General features: G+C 38.2%; 1 protein-coding gene across 7 annotated transcripts in view; it reads left to right on the top strand.

The window, feature by feature from the left end:
* KMT2C (lysine methyltransferase 2C) overlaps positions 1-20,366 on the top strand; it is a 189,072-nt gene that overhangs the window by 86,480 nt on the left and 82,226 nt on the right. For all 7 annotated transcript variants that reach the window (XM_064703871.1, XM_064703875.1, XM_064703877.1 and 4 more), the window contains 3 exons: positions 15,802-15,964; positions 16,622-16,793; positions 19,521-19,635. In XM_064703871.1, the coding sequence (XP_064559941.1) occupies positions 15,802-15,964; positions 16,622-16,793; positions 19,521-19,635 (450 nt within the window). The remainder of the gene's footprint in view (positions 1-15,801; positions 15,965-16,621; positions 16,794-19,520; positions 19,636-20,366) is intronic.

Genomic DNA, 20,366 nt, shown 5'->3' with positions numbered 1-20,366 from the left:
GATACCTTGGGATATAATTAGACTCCAGGCTTGTATGTGAATCTTTACTGGTGTATTTGAAAGTTTGTAAGGATTACTGTAAACTAGACTGGTCTGTCTGAATAGTTGTGGTCATAAAGTAAGAGGCAGTAACGCATGGGAATTATGTGCCTGAAGTAAAGGCTAAGCACATCTCATGATTGAAGGGGTCTGGAAATAATTTTAATTTTGAATTTTTCATTTATTGAGAAAAAATCCTTCATCTGTTTTCCTAGTCTTTCTGAGGATACTTTGATACTTGGGTAGGTCTGGGTACATGGCTGAGGGAGAGGTTGTTAGTAAGGGTTAATTGTTGCAATGTAATTGAGGTTTATTGAGTGAAGAGCTGGCCTGTTTTTTATTTCCCCCCACCATTTGTTAGATAGATTGATACTTCAGATTTGTACTGTGTGATACCAGATAATCTGTTACCATTAAGTAACTTTCCAAGTCAGCCAGCCAGTGAAAAAAAAAAAATAAATACAAAGCTACAGTATTAAACTGAAAGTATTTAATTAAAAACCTGTTTCTAAAATAATCTGAGCAATATTACATTTTTCCCCAGCCGAATTTCATTTAAAATAAATACAGAATTTTTAAGTAATTTTCCCATAATTGAAATTTTTATTATTAACATTCCAGTAAAGCCAGTACTATGCTTCAGCTTGTGAAGGTCTTTGGGATTTTTACAAGTGGAAAAGTTTATTACTAATATGAAGAAATACTTATTTCAAGACTGTATGACACATGTCCACTTTAGCACATTTTAGAAACAGCATCTCAAAAAACAAAAGTTGTTCCTTTCTTCAGATACACAAAGCACTGATCTGTTTATGTGCTAATGTACAGTAGAGTATCAATATACCAAATCAGTAAAGTGTTTGATTAAGAGTTTTTTCTGGGTATGGAGCTTTTTTTTAAGAGTTTTTTTTTTAATGGAGTTTGATTCTTATCAAGTGCAGATACTTAAATGTCACTTTGCAGTCTCTGTAGTAGTTCCTTGTTTGATAACCTGTGTGGTTCTGACCTGTTGCCTGGAAGAAGGAGCACATGGTCATGTGAAGCTTAGCTATTGTTATTTTTTTATATTGTTTTCATCATGTTTATTGTATTTACAAGAGGAAGGCAGGCTTTAGTTTGTGAATCACAGTTCAGAGAAAAATTTGCCTTTTCAGATGAAGCAGAACAAAAGATGCACATTTTAAAACAAATTTTATTTTCAGATATTTCTTTTGATGTGCTTTGTCACAAACCTTAGGTGAAATAACAGCTATTTTGTATCCCTACCTATTTGTTTGCAAGTAGATGAAAAAAGTCCTGTGAATTTGTGTGCAGATGAGGTGGTGCTGTCAGTGCCCATTGGAACTCACTGCTCAGAGTAAAACTGGGCCTTGTTCCTTACTTGGGCCACAAGAACCAGGTTCTGGAGCTCACCCTTGCCAGGGACAATGGCCAGTGGATTCCAATAAATGTTTAGGTTTAAGTAATAAACTTCTTTTCACAGTGAGCCAGGATTTTTCATAAACTATCACTTCTTTCCAGTTACAATTTCTCTTGCTTCCATTGCTCTGTGTCCCCTACAGTTTTGTCATCTTAACAGAAGCATGGTGCCATTTCTGGCAGGTGAATCTACCTAAATGATATTTCCCTTTATAACTGCACTTGTGGAATACAGCAGCAAATGAGAGAGGAAAATACTTGAGTTACTTAGGCACCACTAAGTGTCTTTCCTTAAGATGGTTTGTGGGGCTTCATCTGAAGGGGGAAGTGTTGGATTTTCCAGCCTGACCCATTGGTTTTCTCTGCCAGAGCAGTGGTGCTGCTGGGTTGCTGCTCTGGAGCCAGGAGGAGGTTCCAGGGAGCTCTCCATGGGAGCACTCCCATGACAATCAAGTAGGAAAGCAGAGTCAGCCTTAGAGTTTTCAGTGTGGGGTTTTTTCCAAGCTGAATGCTTTGAAAAATGCACCTTTCTTGAACTCCAGATGTCAGATAGGTGGGTACAGAATTGGGAGAGAGACTGTGGCTACAGAAACGTTTCTGAGAGGGTTTTGATGCTGAATAGGTGATAGATAAGCACTGAGGGCAGGCTGAGGTGTAGGAACCAGACAGAAAGAGGCTGAGAAACAGCAACAGCCCAGGAGTGAAAGCTGAAGAGCCTTGCTGAGAAACATGAAAGGGCCTGTGTTCCTGGAGGAATTTCCAGTGCAGGTTTCCTTTATTCACTAACATTCACTGAAATCATTTACTGGAGGCTCTGAAGTGAAATTGTTCACTGTGTGTTCCAAACTGCTGAAGTGTGTTTCACAAAGACCTTTTCTTCCTTTTGCATGACTTGGGTAGAAAACACTTTTTTTTTCATAATGCATCGAAAGAAATCCTCTTTTTTTTCTTCTCTCCCCACTTCCCTTGATGTATTTCATAAATGTTACTCTGAGCATTAAGGCAGTGACAGAGCAGTTCCCTAACATTCCATTGCAGGGTTTTGGAATCTGGGGGGAGGGTTATGTGTTAAAATCAGAGAGAACCTGATTTCTGAAGAGCAAAGAAAACCCACTAAAGGAAAATCACACTGCCTCTCAAATCAAGAGTGTACCTTCTTCCTTGGTAATGTGTCATTTCACTGGTGGGACTGACCCATTTTGGGGCTTTGCTGTAGAAAATGAGAATGCAGATACTTGGGCTCTCCCTTTCTCCTGTCTTTCTGTGCTCAGCAACAATGGCATAGTCCTTCAGTGTCTACAGAGGAGAGAAAATGTCAGTGGAATGCCCTCAAACTCTGAGTGTGGAATAAGGAAATAAAATCTCATTTTAAAATGTATGAAAAATATGAAGAAATTTGTTTAAATTATTATGCCATTAGTATTTTCAGCAAATAAGAAAACTGGAGTTCTGTATAGATTATAAAAATCAGGAAACCATACCCATCTCTTAACCAGCATGCCAGCAGTAAGTTTATAACATTTACACAAGGAAGTGTGGCAGTACCAGCAATCTCCTCACCTTTGTAGGTGTTTTAATGCAGCCCTCCTTTTCCAGCATTATTACCACCTCACTCATGGTTGCTTCTGATTTAAATATTTTATATTCAGTCTTTTCCATAGCTCATCTGGGGTTTTTTATTGTTGGTGTTCAAGGGTCTAATTTTGCCTTTTGTGTGATGGTTATATTTTTGAAAAAAGAGTAATCAGTCTTTTGGAGTTAATATTGGTTAGTTTCAGTCAAGGACAGGTCCTCATTATGCTTTGAGCATTATAGAAATAAAAAGGCCTCTTCAGCAGCTTTCTACTTAATATATAGCAGAGGAATAAAAAGAAAAAATACCTCAGTGGGACTGGTAGGTGTATTTGCTCAGCTGTAGCATTGTTTGCTTAGTGTTACACAACTGACTCTAATCTAGGTTTCACAGCAGTTTCCCTTTTATATAGTATTTTATTTAAGCATGTCTGTTAAATTTATCATGAATGTGAGTCACATGGTTTTTTTTGAATGAGAGCTTTACAGTCCAGACTCTTTAATGAAATTAGAATTATAAAGGGGTTCTGATTATTCCAGTCAAAAGAGTCTGAGATTCTTTTTCCTGATTACTATAAATTATATTTTGGATTTCCATTTGGGATTTTCACCCAGCCTCAAAAATATCTTAAAAACATGCTTTAAAACTCAGGAGTACTCATATTAGTCTGTTGGCATCAGTTTGCTTTTAAGCAGTAGCCTAAAAACTACTTCTGAGCTTGGTGTACTCAGCAGCTCACAAAATCAAACCATTAGCAAAAAATAGTTTTGAACTCCCTGAAGATTTTGTTATTGACTTCCATTAGTGTAAGTTCTGTCCCAGAGTTGCAGATTGAGCATAAATATTGCAGACATCAGTATGAAGTAGTGCCATTAATGCAGGTGTCGTTGAGTGGTTTTTTAATAACATGGAGCAAATCAGGCATGAGAGAGGCATCTTAGGAATCCTCACAAATGTGGAGCAACTGCCCATCCTGTGCAAGTGCATCACCTCGGTGGGAAATCAGACATTAATTGCATTAAAGCTATTTTTCCTAATAGGCCACTGTTGATAGTCATTTATTTATGTGAAAGAATTAATATTGTTTATTTTCGTGTTTATACTTGTCCTCCCCATTCTGCAGCTCTGACCTGGGAATAAGAAGTAGGCAGACAATAGTAGGTCTGCTGCCAGTAATGAATGTGTAGGTGTTCCATGAGTCATAGTCATGATTAATTATAAGAATCCTATTAAATAACATTAATTGAAGAACTGATGAAGTGGCATGTTCTCAAAGCAGCACTTCACATGAGGTTTTTTTTAACAATGTGATTTCAGTGGTATTAATGGTTTCCCTCAAAGATGTCACTTTCCCCTTCAGTACATCAGGGAGGGAAAGTAGCTGTTATCAAATAAATAAATATTTGTTTCCTGAAGCATCTAACTTGGGTAAAATGACTTGATTCACTATATTGCAGTGTCATGGTCTCACTGCAGATATATGTATTCAAGCTGCAGTCTAGGCACTTTCTTAAATAAAACTACAAGTGCTTCCACATCTATCTAGCCTTTCCCTTTGCACTTTTAAAAATTTATACTTTAATATTTCCTTTCTGTTCAAAAATTTTCTTCACTATGAAACTGCTACGCAAAGAACTGGGAAGAATGACAGAATCTGCAGAATAAATAGTGAATCTGAATCTAAATACCCAATCCAACCAAATATCCAAGCAAATATTGAGGGCTTTTTTCCTTCCAATTACTGCAAGTTGTTACAGAATCTCTGATGGTTTTTTGTGTGGTATTTCCAGGGAGATGTGTTGACAAATTATGAACCTTTAAAAGCAAATAGAGAACTTTTAGAGATATGACACAGGAAGACAGTTCAGTTGTTATTATTATTCTTTCAGCTTTGTGAGGCAAATGCTCATTTTCCAAAATATAAATGGATTTGATAACTTCAATAAGTAGGAGTTTCTGTTTTCTCAAATGTCACACCAGGTGAGGTTTTTTAATGAGAATAACCTGAAATAGATGGCAAATCATTGGGAAGATTCTTACCATTACACATCCATCACAGCAGAATGTGCCTTGGGCACCTCCACAATGTTTGCTTCCTGTCAGACATAGAATGCTGTGATGGATAAATCCCCCAGAAAAGGTCGGCCCTGGCAGCAATGCTCGCTTGTCTGGGAAGCTGAAAGGTCAGGATGTGCAGGATTCTGCCAGGACTGGGAGCTGAGCCTCTCACTAACCTGTGCTTGGACTTTCACTCCTAATTTTATGTGATCTTGTTGTGTCTGGAAGTTCATTTCTGTAGGTGAGTGCTCTGTTACAGCCTTAAACACCAGTTGAGGGTTTTTCAGCCTTTTCTGAACCCTTTTAATTGAAATAAATCAATTTTGTGGTAAACCATCTCTTGTCTTATGGGTGTTTTAAGTAAAATACTGATCCTAGTACTGTGACAGAATTGTTATCTTAGCACTGTCACAGCATTAGGATGTCATCTGATGCTGAGATTTCTATGCCATCAGATAAAATTGGTTTTAGAAAACAGTGCAATCATCTTGATTGTTTTAACCATCTGAACAGCTCTCTAATACTGCTGGACTGCTGACATGAATTAGCTGAGCAGGCTGTGTCTCTTGAGGAGTTTATTTGTAGATGATGATGATGAAGCCCAGGAACCTCAGTGAAGTGGCCTCTCCACTGTGTCAGCCTGGGGACAGTCTGTGTTTAGGGCTTGTGACCTTCCAGGCTGGTCTGTGTGGGAAATGCCCTGTCCAGAGCAGAGCTCTGAGAATCTCTGACTGCCTCCTGCTCTCTCTCCAGGCACCATATCTTTTGTTGACCCAAATTGTTTCCCCTTCACTAGCTCTGATGTATTATTCATGTTATTTCAATGTGGTTTTACTTTTGATAAAGGAATGGGATTTCCCCATTTGACTGTAAACATGGTGAGAAAAAGCTTTTAGGACATTATTCCAGCCCTAGTTTAGCTGTAACCAGCTGAAATATAAATATCAAAACCTCCTTGTCCTGTCATTAGAGATTAAGGAAAAGCATTATGAAGAAGTAGGACTGTGCTTGGTTTGACTTTGTGTCACAAATGAAACAGAAGCTTTATTTAATTGTTTGTACCTTTGCATGTAACAATCTTAAAAAACACACAGAATCTTGTAGTGGAGAAAAATGAGTTTGATGTTAAAAGAGACCAAGTAGGAATTGGTGCTGGAACAGAAGAAAATATGTGCATTTACTAAGGGAATCTGTGACATATAAAGCATTACACTAATCTCTGGCAGTTCTTTTCCATGTGATGGCACTAACATTTCTATAATTAAGAGCAATGGAATTATTTAGAGGAAAGCTGTGTTATAAACCATTCTTTTTTTAATTGAACAGCTGTAATTTCTACCAATGGAGCAAACTATATTATAAGAAAATGATTATTAGTTTAAAATGCAAAGTTAAATGAATGCAAAATTAACAAACAGATGGTGAAGAATTATTGTGCTTTATTTTACTCCTGGGTAAAAGGGCTCATGCAGGATTGTAAAAATGTCATCACACTTCGTAAACCTGAAAGCAAACAGAATTTGCAGTTTTGCACATCTGTTTTGGGACACTGCTGGAGGGTTAGAAGAATCAATGTTGTTTTCAAATAAGGGTATTCATCAAAAGGATATCATTTACTTAACAGTTATGGCTTCTGCTAAGCATCAGACTTAATGTTCTGTGGAATTCATTACAAAATTTGGCAGCTTTTTTCTTCACAAGCTACTGAGGCAGCATTCTGCAGAACTGAAACAAACAGCCCCTTCTTACCCTCACCTCCCTGAAGCCCAGCTGAATAACCTGCTTCAATGTTTGACCAGTAATTTTAGGGTTTTAAATTCTAGGTCAAGATGTTGCACTACACAATGCTTGCCTTAGGAATATCAGTGAAGGAACAGGATGGAAAGACATGGGGCTTAATTATTTATTTCAGTGGTTAGTGAGTTAAATCTATTATATAATATAATATTATTTATATAATATGTTATATATTATATAAATGTTATATAATATGTTTTGGAATACCATGTCTTGGGAGAAGCAATGGGACAAATACATATAAGTATCTAATTTAGTCAAGTTGAAAAAAAAAAGCTAAAAGCCCTAGCCAGATAAAACATGTCAAGTTTTTATTAGGGAAGAAATGATACTAATGTTCAAGCTGGTAGTTTCCAAGTATGCCACCTAATTGCTTTGTTTGAGCTCAATTTACAGAAATTAGTGAACTGAAGATGTAGGATTTTGTTTATGATGACTTTGTGCCATTTGGAGAGTGCAATTTAGGAACAGCCAAGGAAATAGGAATTATGAACAATAAGGTACTGATTGCAGTCAGTGGGGAAGGAATACTTAGGAGGTGCTCACTAATGAGGAAGGTATTAAAGGCAGGAAATTCTTGCATTTTTTATGTCTCTACATAATCCAGAGTTTCTTGTCACTCCATCCCTTCTATTACCTTGTAAATTATATGTATCATTGAGTGTATGTAGTGACTTTGGCTGACATTAACTTTCTGTTTAATCAGGGTAATGTATCTTCAAAATCTTTCTTGAAAGAGTGCATTATTAAGACAATGAAATGAAAACACAAAGTAAGGCCATGTCAGAAGACAGGCTGTCTGCACACAGTTAACATCTTTTGCACACAGTTTGTGTCCTTTGCACACAATTAGTGTCTTTTGTGCCTTGGCCTGATTATGAATCTTTAACTGTATGATCACATGCAGAACAGTTTGTGCCTAGTTCAGTCCATAGGATGGACATTGCTGTCTTAGTATAAATCTCTTCAATATTCCATTCTTTAAATTTTTGTTTAGTGTGTAGGTATGTAGACTATGCAGGTACTGCTGAGAAGAAAGATTTCCTCATTTCTGCATGATTTTTTCGATAATGTTTTTTACTATAATAAACATGTGAATAACTTGTCTGTAAATTTTATTTAAATAGCAGATTTATGTGGCCTTGTTATGTGTCTTAGGCTACGTTTGCCACCAGAGAAGTTGAATTTATTTATATCTGCTAATTTGGATGGCAAATTGAAGTAGTTTCAAAAATATTCAGCCTTAGTTAAAAAGGTTGCACTGAAATTGCAGTTCTTCATTCTGGTGCAGTTGTGAGTGCACAACTCACAACTATGTAGAAATTAAGGCTGAATTTTTACAGGGCAAAGAAAACTTTTAACAGTAAGATTAAGAACTAAAAAAAAAAACCCAAAAAAAACTAAGAAAAATTTTACTTACTAAAAGTAAGTGATACCTGCCCAGTATCATCAAGGAGCTTCATGGAAGAGATGAAACTACAACTCTTCTGCAGGCCATTGCTCTTTTGCCATAACTAAGTGCTTTTCTTCTCCCATGAGCCATCCACAACCTTTTCCAATATTTTCTTTTTTTTCTCTGTAAATTAAGCACAGTCTCACAGGTAACAGGCTTCTTGAAGTCAGTGACTCTTCTTAAAAGATCTATTTTATGCACAAAATCCACGTTTGATCTGTAATGCTCCTTGTGTTTTAGTGCACACACGTGTGCATGTCTGCCCATTCCTTTGTCTCCATGTCTTGTGTTGCCTTGTGCTTGTCTGCCTGTATCATTTCCTTTTGTCAGGGAGAAAAGGGAGAGGCAGACCTCCCAAACTGCAGTTTAAAGCCTTTGTGGCTGCATGAGAGCACTGCTATTTGAGCTGGCTGGCTGATAGTGATACAGCACTAGGTGTCAGAGAACAGTGTACTTTACCTCCTTCTAATCTTCATCCAATTTCAGCTGTCTCAGACTTCTGACTTTTGTTCAGGTTGATATTTTTAGCCATTCCACTCTTCATCTCTCCTTAGCATTTCTCATCCCTTTTGCCTTGGTTCTTTCTGAGATCTGTCCCATCACCACTTCCTGAGTCTCACACCCGAGTTCCCTTAAGGTCTTTATCCCATTTGAGTGCCCAGGTTTGATTAATTGGCCCTTCAAATGTTAGCTCTGCTCCTCCTCAGCTTCCATCTCCATCCATGGTTTCTCCTCCCAGTCTCATCAGATTCTTTCACACAGTGAATCCCTTTTGTCTCTTTGCTCCTTGTCCATCTGCCTGTGTGCTGGATACTCCTATTCCCCAGATGATTAAGTGACAGCAGTATCAGGATCCTTAGGGATGTCTGCTTTCCATTCCAGTGGCTTTTTGTGCTTAGGCTTAGAGTATTTATTACAGACTTCCTCCCTTAATCCTTGTCAGACTGAAGGAACCTTTGCAGGAGGTACATGATGCCCAGTCAGTGCTGGAAATTGGAGAGAATCAGTCATGATCAGTGAGAGTAGGTTTTTCTGTGATTTTTCACTGACAAACTTGTGGAAGTGTTTTACATTAAAAAAGAGATAGTTTTCTCAAGCTTCCTCACATCTGGGTAGATCTGCAGGGAAAGGGCAGAAGTTGCATCCCCCATTCTAAAACTCATGACAAATTACAAGTCCCATAAATGAGGCTGTTTTTAAGATGAACAAAATGTTTTTGTTAATGACTTTCCTGTTGTCAGAAATGGCTGGAAAGTTTTGTCTAAGTGTTCCAATAACATCTAAGAGAATTTAGAGATGTGTTGTTAGAAGTTTACCCCAGCTCTTTATTGTTCAGAAAACTTGCAAAAACAGAAGAGGATTTATATGAAAGTATTTTTTAACAGTCTCCATTAACATCCCTTCTTTGATAGTGCTATGCTGACACAAACTTTGGTGTGGTACCAGTAAAGAACTTGTGTCAACATAGGACAGCTCAAGACTCTCATGTGAATTTTGACCCCCTGTGGATGTGCCTACCTGAGAGCTGTGTTGCAATTCCAGCTGCAGGCAGTGGAGATCTGGCCAGTGTTGTCAGTGGAGCCTGAAAATGGTAACCCACTGTTTGGCCAGCTGAATTGCCATGAAGTAAATTCCATATAATGACTGAGCCTTATTAAAAATAATGAAATTTGGATGTTCTCATCAGGCCTTGTGTCCTTTGGAAGCACAGTGTGACAGTATGAGCAGTAAATTCTCCTTTTACTTTAAATGCCTTTATAAATGTTCTTATGGCATACCCCATAGAATGCTTGAGCTGCTTCAGAATCCCCATATATGATTTAGGAGTTTAGGAGCTGTGCTGGGTTTGACAGAAAGTTGACTTCATCCCAGTGTGTTCTGCAATGACCAGTAACAGATGCCTAGAGATGATCATTAAACAACAAGCATGTAGCAATGTTTCCCTCAATTATTTTTTCTCAAGCCTCCAACAATTTGTGGCTCAGCCTATGCTCTGCCAACACAAAGAAATGTCTACACACACTTCTTAAGACCTTCTGAGCATGAATCAAATGGAACTGGCACAATAGTCTGTTTTCTGAGCCTGCCAAAAAGCAGCCTCAAACCAAAGCTGATGATTTTTGTTCTTGCCTTGTTTGTCCTGGAGTTGCTGATGCTGAAGCCTAATAACCACAGTTTAAATTACATTAAACATTATTGACCTTCTTGTTGTTGACAGTCTAACTAAACAACAGGCTCATGTGTGCTCTTCTGCCATGGTGGATATTAAATGGGAATTAAGGGAGTAGCTGGTTGATAGCTGTGGAAAAGCTAGCCTCACTAAAAACATTTACATTATCCTAACTCTTGCAGAAAACGAGGAGGTGATTAAAAAAAAAAACCAAACTTTTTCTTCATGGAAGTGTGAAAAAAGCAGCAAAGGCAGAGCCTGTGAGGGAGATCATATCCATGCAGTTATTCTGCTAGCTTATGTAATGATGAGTAAAACACAGCTCTAAGGCACCCAAACCCTTCAGTGGAGCTTCTGAATAAACAGGGTTTGGGAACATTTCAGGTTATATGAGGAAGAATTTGTGTGCAATAAAGTTTGTATGTTTTCTCCTACCTATTTCAGGTTTCAAATAAAAAGCATCTTACTTAGCAAACTTGATTCTTGCAAGTTTTTAACCTATTCATCACTATTACAAAAAACACCCCTCCAAAACTTGAATGCTTTTTTTCTCTGAATTCTTAAATGCCTTAATAGTAACACAGTTTATTTAATGTACTTTTTAATGAAGATGAAAAAGAGAGGCAACGGGTGTGAAGGAGAAACAAAACAGTGACTTGTAGAGAGCCTGAAATTTCCACACTTAAAAAGAGTCTTCTGCTTTCTGCCTTGATTGAATGTGTTGAGTCACTGTGTTAAGGTCTGAGGAAGAGGAGTAACTGATCTCTGATTGACTTGCTTGGTATAAATTGAAGTTATTTCCAAATCTGTGACATGAGTCATATAAAATAAAAAAAATAGAAGGTAATTTCCAGTACTCCTGGAAAGGTGTTCTGTTTAGTACTTCTAATTAGTAGTTCAGTGGAAAGCCATTAATTGTTTTTATGTTGCCATTTTACTGCATTGTGCTCTTTAGTGCTTTATGGTACTTAAACCAGTGTATTTGACGTGAGAGGTGCTAATGGTCATTAGTGTCTGCAAGCAATATAAAACTCTTTCTAGATGATGGAGTAACCAATGAAGATTATCAGAACCACCACAGAACATACTTCATTAATCACTGTTTATAGAAAAATTTCTTCATGCTCTCCTTAATGACAGGTTGTTAAGGTCCAGTTCTCTTCAGTCACAGGTGTGTGTGACAGCATTTCTCTATAGCTAAACTGTTTGAAATTTGTTCTTACAGGTAGTACATTAAAATGTTTAACCAAGGACAGATGGCTTGTGTGTATTTTTGGTACACTATCATAAAATTAAAAGTTCTTATTGTTCTCATAGATTGTGTCACCTGATCTTTTTTAAAGAAAAAAGTTAATAATCAGTGAAAAACTTGTCATTTGCTTAAGAACATTTTGCAATTGACAGTACTAACATTTAGGTTTAGGACACTAACCAAGTTGCAAAGTACTTACTCAAAGACTGTATTTTAGCCTTTCTTTAATATATGTCTTCTAAGGGTTGTTACTTGTCTGGTTGCAGAGACAGTAATACTATAAAGTAATTCTGAGGGCAATAAAATGATAAAACATGACCTCTGATTAGTTCTTGGTGCTATCTGGATAAACTCTTTCATTGTCTTACAGGCATCTTTTTATAATTTGAACTTGCACAGGATTTTGGAGTACTCCAAAGTATGGAGCAGCAGGAAGGTTAGAGATATGTAAACAAAAAGCTGCTGCTCTTGTCACCATTTTCCACTTTTGCCATCTGTTTCCAGTAAAGCCAGTAGGATTTGTGACATCAGCTGAGCTGAACAAGGCAGAATTAACATTTTTGTTCAGCTGGTTTTGGTGCAATTACGGTTGTAGCAAGGAGATTTTTGAGTTTTTGCCTTCCTGGAAATCTTCTGTGTGGTTTGTGCCACTCTTATTTCATGGAGTGAAATTTATTCATGCTCTCCCATAGAGCTAGAATACAGAGAAGAGATTAATCAGGTTTTGTTTTCTGTGTGTTCACTTAGTTCTTCCTCTTCCACTGTATTTGTACAACGTCATATTTGAGCCAGTGGGATTAGTAAATAAAGGGAATTTTAAAATCAGATTTTAAAGATGGCATAGCTTTTGCTTTTAAAAATCAGTTCCTTTTCTGTCTGAAAAAGCAGATATAAAAAAACAAAAAAGTCAAAATTATCAAGTAGAAAGAGGAGTGGATAGTTTTAAATGATGGAAATCACAGTAGCAAGAAGTAGCACAAGTAGGGATGGACTCAGAGCTTTGTTGCAATGGACAAGTGCACAAGGAACTGCTGAAGGGAACAGTTGGTAACCACTGAAGGACTTCCTGAGTAGGAAAATAGTCTGCTAGCTCTGCTTTAGTTTATTTCCTGGAGTGTACTATGAATAAGTAATAAATTATCTCTCCAGCATTTTGACACCTTATAAAGTTGGGTTTTTTTTCCTGTAAAACAGGAATGTAAAATTATTTGATCCATAAACAAAACAGTGTTTGTCTTGCCTTGACAGATTACCATTTTCCAATACCTGCCCTTCAAATTCAGCTTCCACCCCCTTCCCACAACACCTTATTTTGTGCTCATACCAGTGAAACTGGAGACTGCAGCCTGTCCTGGCTCTGGGACTGTCCTCATATGGGCATGCATCTCCTGGGCAGCATGATTTACTGCTTCATTCCATCTCCTGCTGTCATGGTGCCATGTTTTAGCAGTAGTAAAGTCTTATTTGTTACTGATTTTCTTTAGCAGAGCTTTTAATATTTTTGTTTAATTTAATACATTTCTGCTGTTCTTTTGGGGTCATAGCATGGGGCCTGGCTTCAGAGGAGTGTTGGCTTCTAGTGCTGGAAAAGTAACTCTTCTCACCAACATCTGCTGCCAAAAAAGTCCCTTTGGGCATTAGTTTCTTCAGACTGCTTTATCTCTCTTACAAATTCAGCAAATGTTGATATTCTGTGCTTTTTATTTGCTTCAGATGATACATACCACATTGTTTTCAAAGTGTGTTTCATTTATCTGCCAAATGCTTTTCATTGCCAGTGCAGTTTAGCAGATGGGTTTGAAGGGTTCAATTACATGTAACTTGGGCTTCCATTTTTCTTCCAGCATCTTTATGTGGTTCCTTAAACCACCATCAACATTTTTCAAGGTTTTTTAGGAATCCTGTAGTTTCCTAATTTTCAATAATTTCTTCATTTATTCATGGAACACTTGGGAAAAGTTACATTCTGATTTTGTAGTTGCTACGTACCATGGTTGATTGGTGGTTTTGAAAAACAGATGTGGTATCTAAAAATGCCATTTATATTGCTATTTGATTCCATTATTCCTAGCTTTTAATAAATGTTGGATTATTTAAGTGCTTACAGTTCTTTCATAATTTTCTTTTCCTGATTAAATAGCTACTAAGGGTCAATGATGGAATCCAGCAAAGTCTTGTTGAATACTTTTTTGAGGGATACATTTTGGACCTTAGCTCCTCCCAAGTTCCCCTTTCTATTTTTTTGTCTACTGAATAAAATCTTTGAAAAAAGTGTGGCCTGTAAGAGTTGTGTCTTAGCTAAACCTGGTCCATCTCCATAGGTTTTCAGAACATCAAGGACAAAACAGGGCAGTGGTTGTGTGTGGCTCAGAGTGGAGCTGCAGTTCTTGTTCTTGGAGGCTTTGGGCTGTATTTTCATGGGTTTACATCTAAGTTCAGGATTTACCTTGTGCAGCATCCTCAGCAAGTGCTCACTGAGGGTATCATTTCCTAAAAGGAGTTTCTTGCAGGATTTTGGTTTTGTTGGCAGTCCTTAAATGTAATTACCATTGCTGCTGCCTTGCTCTCCTTCAAGAGCTCCATGTTATTATTTGCTTACCTTGTTCCCTCTCCTCTGCTCTGCATTTCAGCTGGTAAAGTACCAGGATGCACTTCCCTGCACATCAGCAGCTGTTAGACATGGGTAGGGGTGAGATGTCTGCAGATCACAGGACAGACTGAGCATTGTCAGTACTTCTCCTTGGTGATCCCCTTTCATTTCTTTGCCAGAACATTTTCTCTCTTTATACTGCAGTTCTGTTTAGCATACACTAATATTTTTTCTGTCTCTTGTCCATGAGTTCTGGTGCTGGCAGATATTTTTCTGAAGATGTTCATTTCATCTGGTTTTAAAGAATATCAAGGTAGCTGTTGACACAGCTTTGTGATTTGTATTTTCATATGGGCTGATTTGATATCTGTGGACTTGTAGTAGCGCTATTTCATGCCTAATTTTATGCCAGGCTTTGAAACAGAGAAGAATTATGGGAATAAATATTGTCTGTATTCTAAGAATTAAGCAGATGCAGTACATAACTTTTCTTTGATTTGGTTTATGTTTGTATTTGGATGTTACTTGACACTTCAGCTAGTAATCAAACACACCAGTGTTAGTGTTGTATTTTTATTGTGAAAAATGAGAGTCCCTGAGCTCAGTTGTTGCTGTATATTATGTATGCCTTCCTGTGAGCTGCTGACCTGTTTTTTCTTAAGTTTACTGAAAATCTTACGGTGCTGTGCCTTAAAAATTATTGTTGCCTTGGTGAAAAAGTGCAAAAGGATGTTACAGTGCTTCAGGGACTGTAATGAATCCGAGAAAGAAAAAAGACTGATTAACTGAATCAGAAAGGTGTGGGTGATTTTTTACAAGCAGACTGATAGACTCTGCTCTCTCTTCACTGGAGAACTGGAGGATCATTGCGTAGTTCTTTCTGAGAAATTATTTCTCTGGTGTCTAATAATAATTGTGCTTATTTATGACTTCTCAAAGTTAGGTGGTGATATTTGTGTAGTCTTGAAAGGCAAGATGAGAAGAAAGTGCAGGGTTATGTAATGCATTATCATCCCAGAGAGAATTGTATAATGCCAGTAAGATTTTTGGGAGAACATCATACTTGAGTTCCATTTGCATTTCTGATTACAGCGTCTGTGGTTTTGCATTACAGCTTACAGAGCCATGTGGTTTTTAGTCATAACCTATTGACAGCATGGTGTCATCTGCCTTTATTTTCAGAATAAGTCTCCAAGCCCCATTACTGAAGACATAGCTCAAGTTAGATAACATAGAATGAAAATGCTTTTCTGTGACAAGAAGAATCTTAATTGTCAGAGTGTGTTTGGGAGTGCAGCTGAAAGACAACACTACCCACTAGTTTCCTTCTCAGTATTCACTACCTCCTACTGGCCAGGGTGTTCATCTGCTAAATGAATGGGGGGAACAGATCTGGCTAAAAAACTTAGAAGAAAAATAAATTTTTAAATTTGTTCTGTTTGTTTTTCAGCGATGTGCATTTTGTAAGCACCTTGGAGCCACTATCAAATGCTGTGAAGAGAAATGTACCCAGATGTACCATTACCCCTGTGCTGCTGGAGCAGGCACATTTCAGGATTTCAGTAACTTGTCCCTCCTTTGTCCAGACCACATTGATCAGGCTCCTGAAAGATGTAAGTACACAGTGTTCAAATGGCACAATTAGTACCAAGTTTTATAAAAAATAGGATCGACTTAAGAATTAATTTGTTTACATGCACAGTGACAGTTCACATACCCAAGAATTCATGTGTGTTCAGGGATAGAAAAGATGTGAGTTCCTACTGTTCTGTTTTTGAAGACCAGCAGTCCTGCACAGCAAATGTTTTTCTTTTAATGACAGAACAAGGAAGAGGCTTACTGGTAAGGCTTGTCTTCTGTCAGGTTTTTTTCAAATTGATAGGCTTGCCTGTCCTAACTCAAGTTAGAGCAACCTTCTTGCAAACATTTAAGCTAAATAACAGATATAGGTCTGTTAAATTTAGTTCTCTTTATTTTGTACTTGTTCCACAAAGGAATTGGTTCCTAAACTCTCAGCTTTATCTTGAGGAGAATAAAACAGTTTCTTTTGTAACACTTCATTAAGGTTTAAAATGAATTTACTTTTGTTATGAGAAGATTAGTTGAGAAAATTGAATTAAAGTAGTAACTATTAAATATATTAATTAAATTTGAACTTCATAAGAATGGTCAAGTTTTGTATGCATAAGAACTACTAAGTAATTTTTTGAGTTTGTTGAATTGTTCATAATTTTGAACAAAATAATAATTGAAAAAATGTTTCTTTTTAGCAAAGGAAGAAGCAAATTGTGCAGTGTGCGACAGCCCTGGAGACCTCTTAGATCAACTTTTTTGTACTACCTGTGGCCAGCACTACCATGGCATGTGCCTGGACATTCAAGTCACACCTTTAAAAAGAGCAGGTTGGCAGTGTCCTGATTGCAAAGTGTGCCAGAACTGCAAGTAAGTGAGACTTACAGGACATGGAGGAGGATGGTGTGAGATTTGTGTGCTGTGGTTTTGAAATGCATATTTCATTAAATACTTCGGGTGTTTTTCTAAAAAGTGTAGATTATTTCCCCATCTCTTCTGTTGTATTAAGTAGCTGAGCAAACCCTTGTGTTGGAAGCTTTGTTCTAAAAGAGCTGAGCTGAAATTCCTGTGTGTTTTACCCCCAGAGTTACCATCATGGCAGGTTCTGGAAAGCAGCAAAACATTCTGATTTTTTTCCTCCTTTTATATACAGGAGAATTTTTCACAGTCAAATAACCTGTGCTTTTACTCAGCTGACAATTCACTTATACCTGTACCTGCACTCTGGGCAGGTCTCCTGCATTAGGTCCTCTCATTTCATGTCTTTGAGAGGCAGATAAAGAATCATAATGAAAACAAAACCATGGCTTAGTTGAGCAAAGAAACAAAGTGACATGAGTGGCCCTGACTGAGCAGTTGCACCAGACAAAGGCAGAGACAATGAAACTTAGTTGCTGTGGCACTGTAAGGGTTCACTTAGAAAATCCTGACTGCTTGTGGGCTTGTTCTCTTATAACTTCATCTGATGGGCACTGCAGGGTTCTTTTGCTTGCTTGTTTTTTTAAAGGACTTACTGAAAAAGAAATGAGTTTTGTTCAGCTCCAGTCAGATCAGCTGGGACAGTATGAAGGAAAAAATCCACTCTGCCACTGCTTCATGTGTCTGATCAGTCAGTGCTTTCCTGTTTTCCAAGCAGAACACTTGATGTTTGCTAGCATTCACTCAACTCACTTCAATAAAAGGGTGTTCCCTGATCACACATAGCAGATAGCAAATCTCAGCAATGAAGCTAGAATGGAAAAGAATGTTCCAAATAGTATCCCTGAAAATGTTATACTGGGCAATTACAGCATCTGCTAACAAATCTTCTCTTTAGTGAAAAAGCAGAGAAAATGTGGTATGTTCACAGCCAGTCCATGGGACCACTTGAGATATGTCCATGGGTTCTGAGGGAACTGGTGGATGAAGTGGCTAAGCCACCATCCATCATACTTGAGAAGTTTTGGCAGTCTGGTGAAGTTCTCACTCACTGGAAAAGGAGAAACATAGACCCAGTTTTTACAAAGGGAAATATGGAAGATCTGGGGAACCACAGACCAGTCAATCTCACCTGCCAGCCTACCAGGGTCATGGAGCAGATCCTCCTGGAAACTGTGCTGAGACACTTGGGACATAAGGAGGTGATGGTGACAGACACCCATCACTTCACTGAGGGCAGACAGTGCCTGAAAAATTTGGTGCCTGCTGTGATGAGGTTACAGAGTTTGTGGAGGAAGAGCAACTGATGTCACCTGTCTGGACTTGTGCAAAGTGTTCAGCACTGCCCAGTACACTGTCCTTGCCTCTAAACTGGACAGAGATGGATTTGACAGATGGAGCACCCCATGGATTCATGAGCTGGAGTCAAGAACTGAAGTGGAGACCAGTGATGAGTGTTGTTCTTAAGGGGTTGGAATTGGGGCTAGTGCTGTTATAAACATCTTTGTTATGACATGGGCAGTGGGGTCAAGGGCACCCTCAGCAGCTTTGCCACTGACACCAAGCTGTGTGGGACAATTGATGCTGAATAGAAGGGACCCCATCCAGAGGGAGCTGAGCAGGCTGGAGAGGTGGGGCTGGGGGACACTCATGAACTTCAACCAAATGCAGCCTTGTGCACCTGGACTGGGGCAGTTCCAAGCACGAGTCCAGGCTGGGCAGAGGGGCACTCAGAACAGAGAAACCATGGATGCCTCACCCTGGAAGTGTTCAAGGCCAGGCTGGACGGGCTTTGAGCAGCCTGGTCTGGTGGGAAATGTCACTGCCCATGGAACTGGATGGTCTTTAAAGTCCTTTCCAACCCAAACCATTCTTTGATTCTATAATTACTTCAAGTGATATGGCAGTTCTTCACCATTATGGGAAGAACAGCATTTTAAGCATATCTTCATGCAAAGAGAGGGCTTTTTAGAACACCAGGTCTCCCAGGTAATGAGGTAGTATCCAGCATTTGTAATGCCATGTACTGCAAGGCTTTATCTAGGCAAATCTTGTTGCATGTTTACTTACTGCATTCATTTATTTAAATGAAGGCAGAACACAATGGCTTTAGATATTACCAAACTATTTGTCTTGTTCTCAGCAAATTTATTTTATCACTAGAATCTGTGGTGGAGCTCTGTAATACATCATTGTAGAAAAATAGAAATATCTTCCTTTAATGTTTGTTTTGCTCTTGCAGTCATATTGTCTGACACTGTAGGAGCTCCAATAATCAGACTTGATGGCTCCTTTTTTCCTTTGAAAAAATTACAGTCAGACTGCAGAAACAAGTACAATTGGATGTTTTCTTCAGAAAGAAATGAAATGTACATTGCAGATTTTGAACTGATTTCAGTACAGAAAGGCCATCAAATCTATCTACACATGTGTAAGTGAAAGTGTGCCAATATCTGGTATTCAAAATGGTTGCACAGGCTCAGCTCTTGGTGAATAAACATAGTTGTATGTACTTGTATTTAAAAATGAAATTGAAGGCATTGTCTCTGGAGACATTTGTAAGTAGTGTTTGTATATTTTTATGTGCACACCTGTGTCTTCCTGTTTAGATTTTTATTGAAACAGATATTTTGTTGCTGCTTATTGAAGTTATTTTTGATCACTTGTTACTTTCCTTAGACACTCTGGGGAAGACAACAAGATGCTGGTGTGTGATACATGTGACAAAGGCTACCACACTTTCTGTCTACAGCCAGTTATGGATGCTGTACCAACAAATGGTTGGAAATGTAAAGTAAGTGGAAAGGTTTCAGAGTAACTTCTGGTCATTTTTAAGAGCCCAGACTTTGTTATCCACACTGTGCTGTTCCAGGTGTATTGTGGAATGCTGTTGCTATGTAATATAATTTGTAATTTCTGAAGGAATCCCACTTGGATGTAAATCCTGTGGCTCCACAGCTGCTCTGTGGGGGGAGCTGTCAGTGCTGGGGCTGAAGCAGCCTGTGTAGGACAGTAAATCAGCTCCACAGGGAAAAGAGAAGTGTAGGATCCAGGTGCAGTGGATAACCTGCAGTTAATAACAGCTGTTCTCGTGATACAATGGGAGCAAAAATGTAAACTCAAAGCTCTGTAGTAGTGTATGTAATCCATACTTGAAGTCTCTTGGTATTCAACTCCTCCTTGCTTACCAAAACAGTTCTCCAGCTTGTGGGTTCCTTTGCATTTGAGGAAAGCAAGATGAATTTGTTGTTTTATCAGTAACTTTGTAAGTAATTGCAATGGGAAGTCCTTGTATATGAGATGTATGTAATGTTACATCAGTTTGTGGCAGTCATACGATAACTGAGAGTAGCAATAAAAAAGTTTGATCTCATAAGAAATACTCCTTTCAAGTCAGGAGTAGTGTCAGGAAACTTGTTACTGTTGTGCAGGTTATTCATGCTCTGCTATCAGATCCTGGGTGTCTTTGTGTTATCAAGGACAAAAGCTATTAAATTTAATTCAAATCAGGAAAATGTCAGTTAA

Source organism: Zonotrichia leucophrys, chromosome 2, assembly GCF_028769735.1.
Source record: "Zonotrichia leucophrys gambelii isolate GWCS_2022_RI chromosome 2, RI_Zleu_2.0, whole genome shotgun sequence".
Lineage (NCBI taxonomy): Eukaryota > Metazoa > Chordata > Aves > Passeriformes > Passerellidae > Zonotrichia > Zonotrichia leucophrys.
This window is presented reverse-complemented; position numbering and strand designations above follow the sequence as displayed.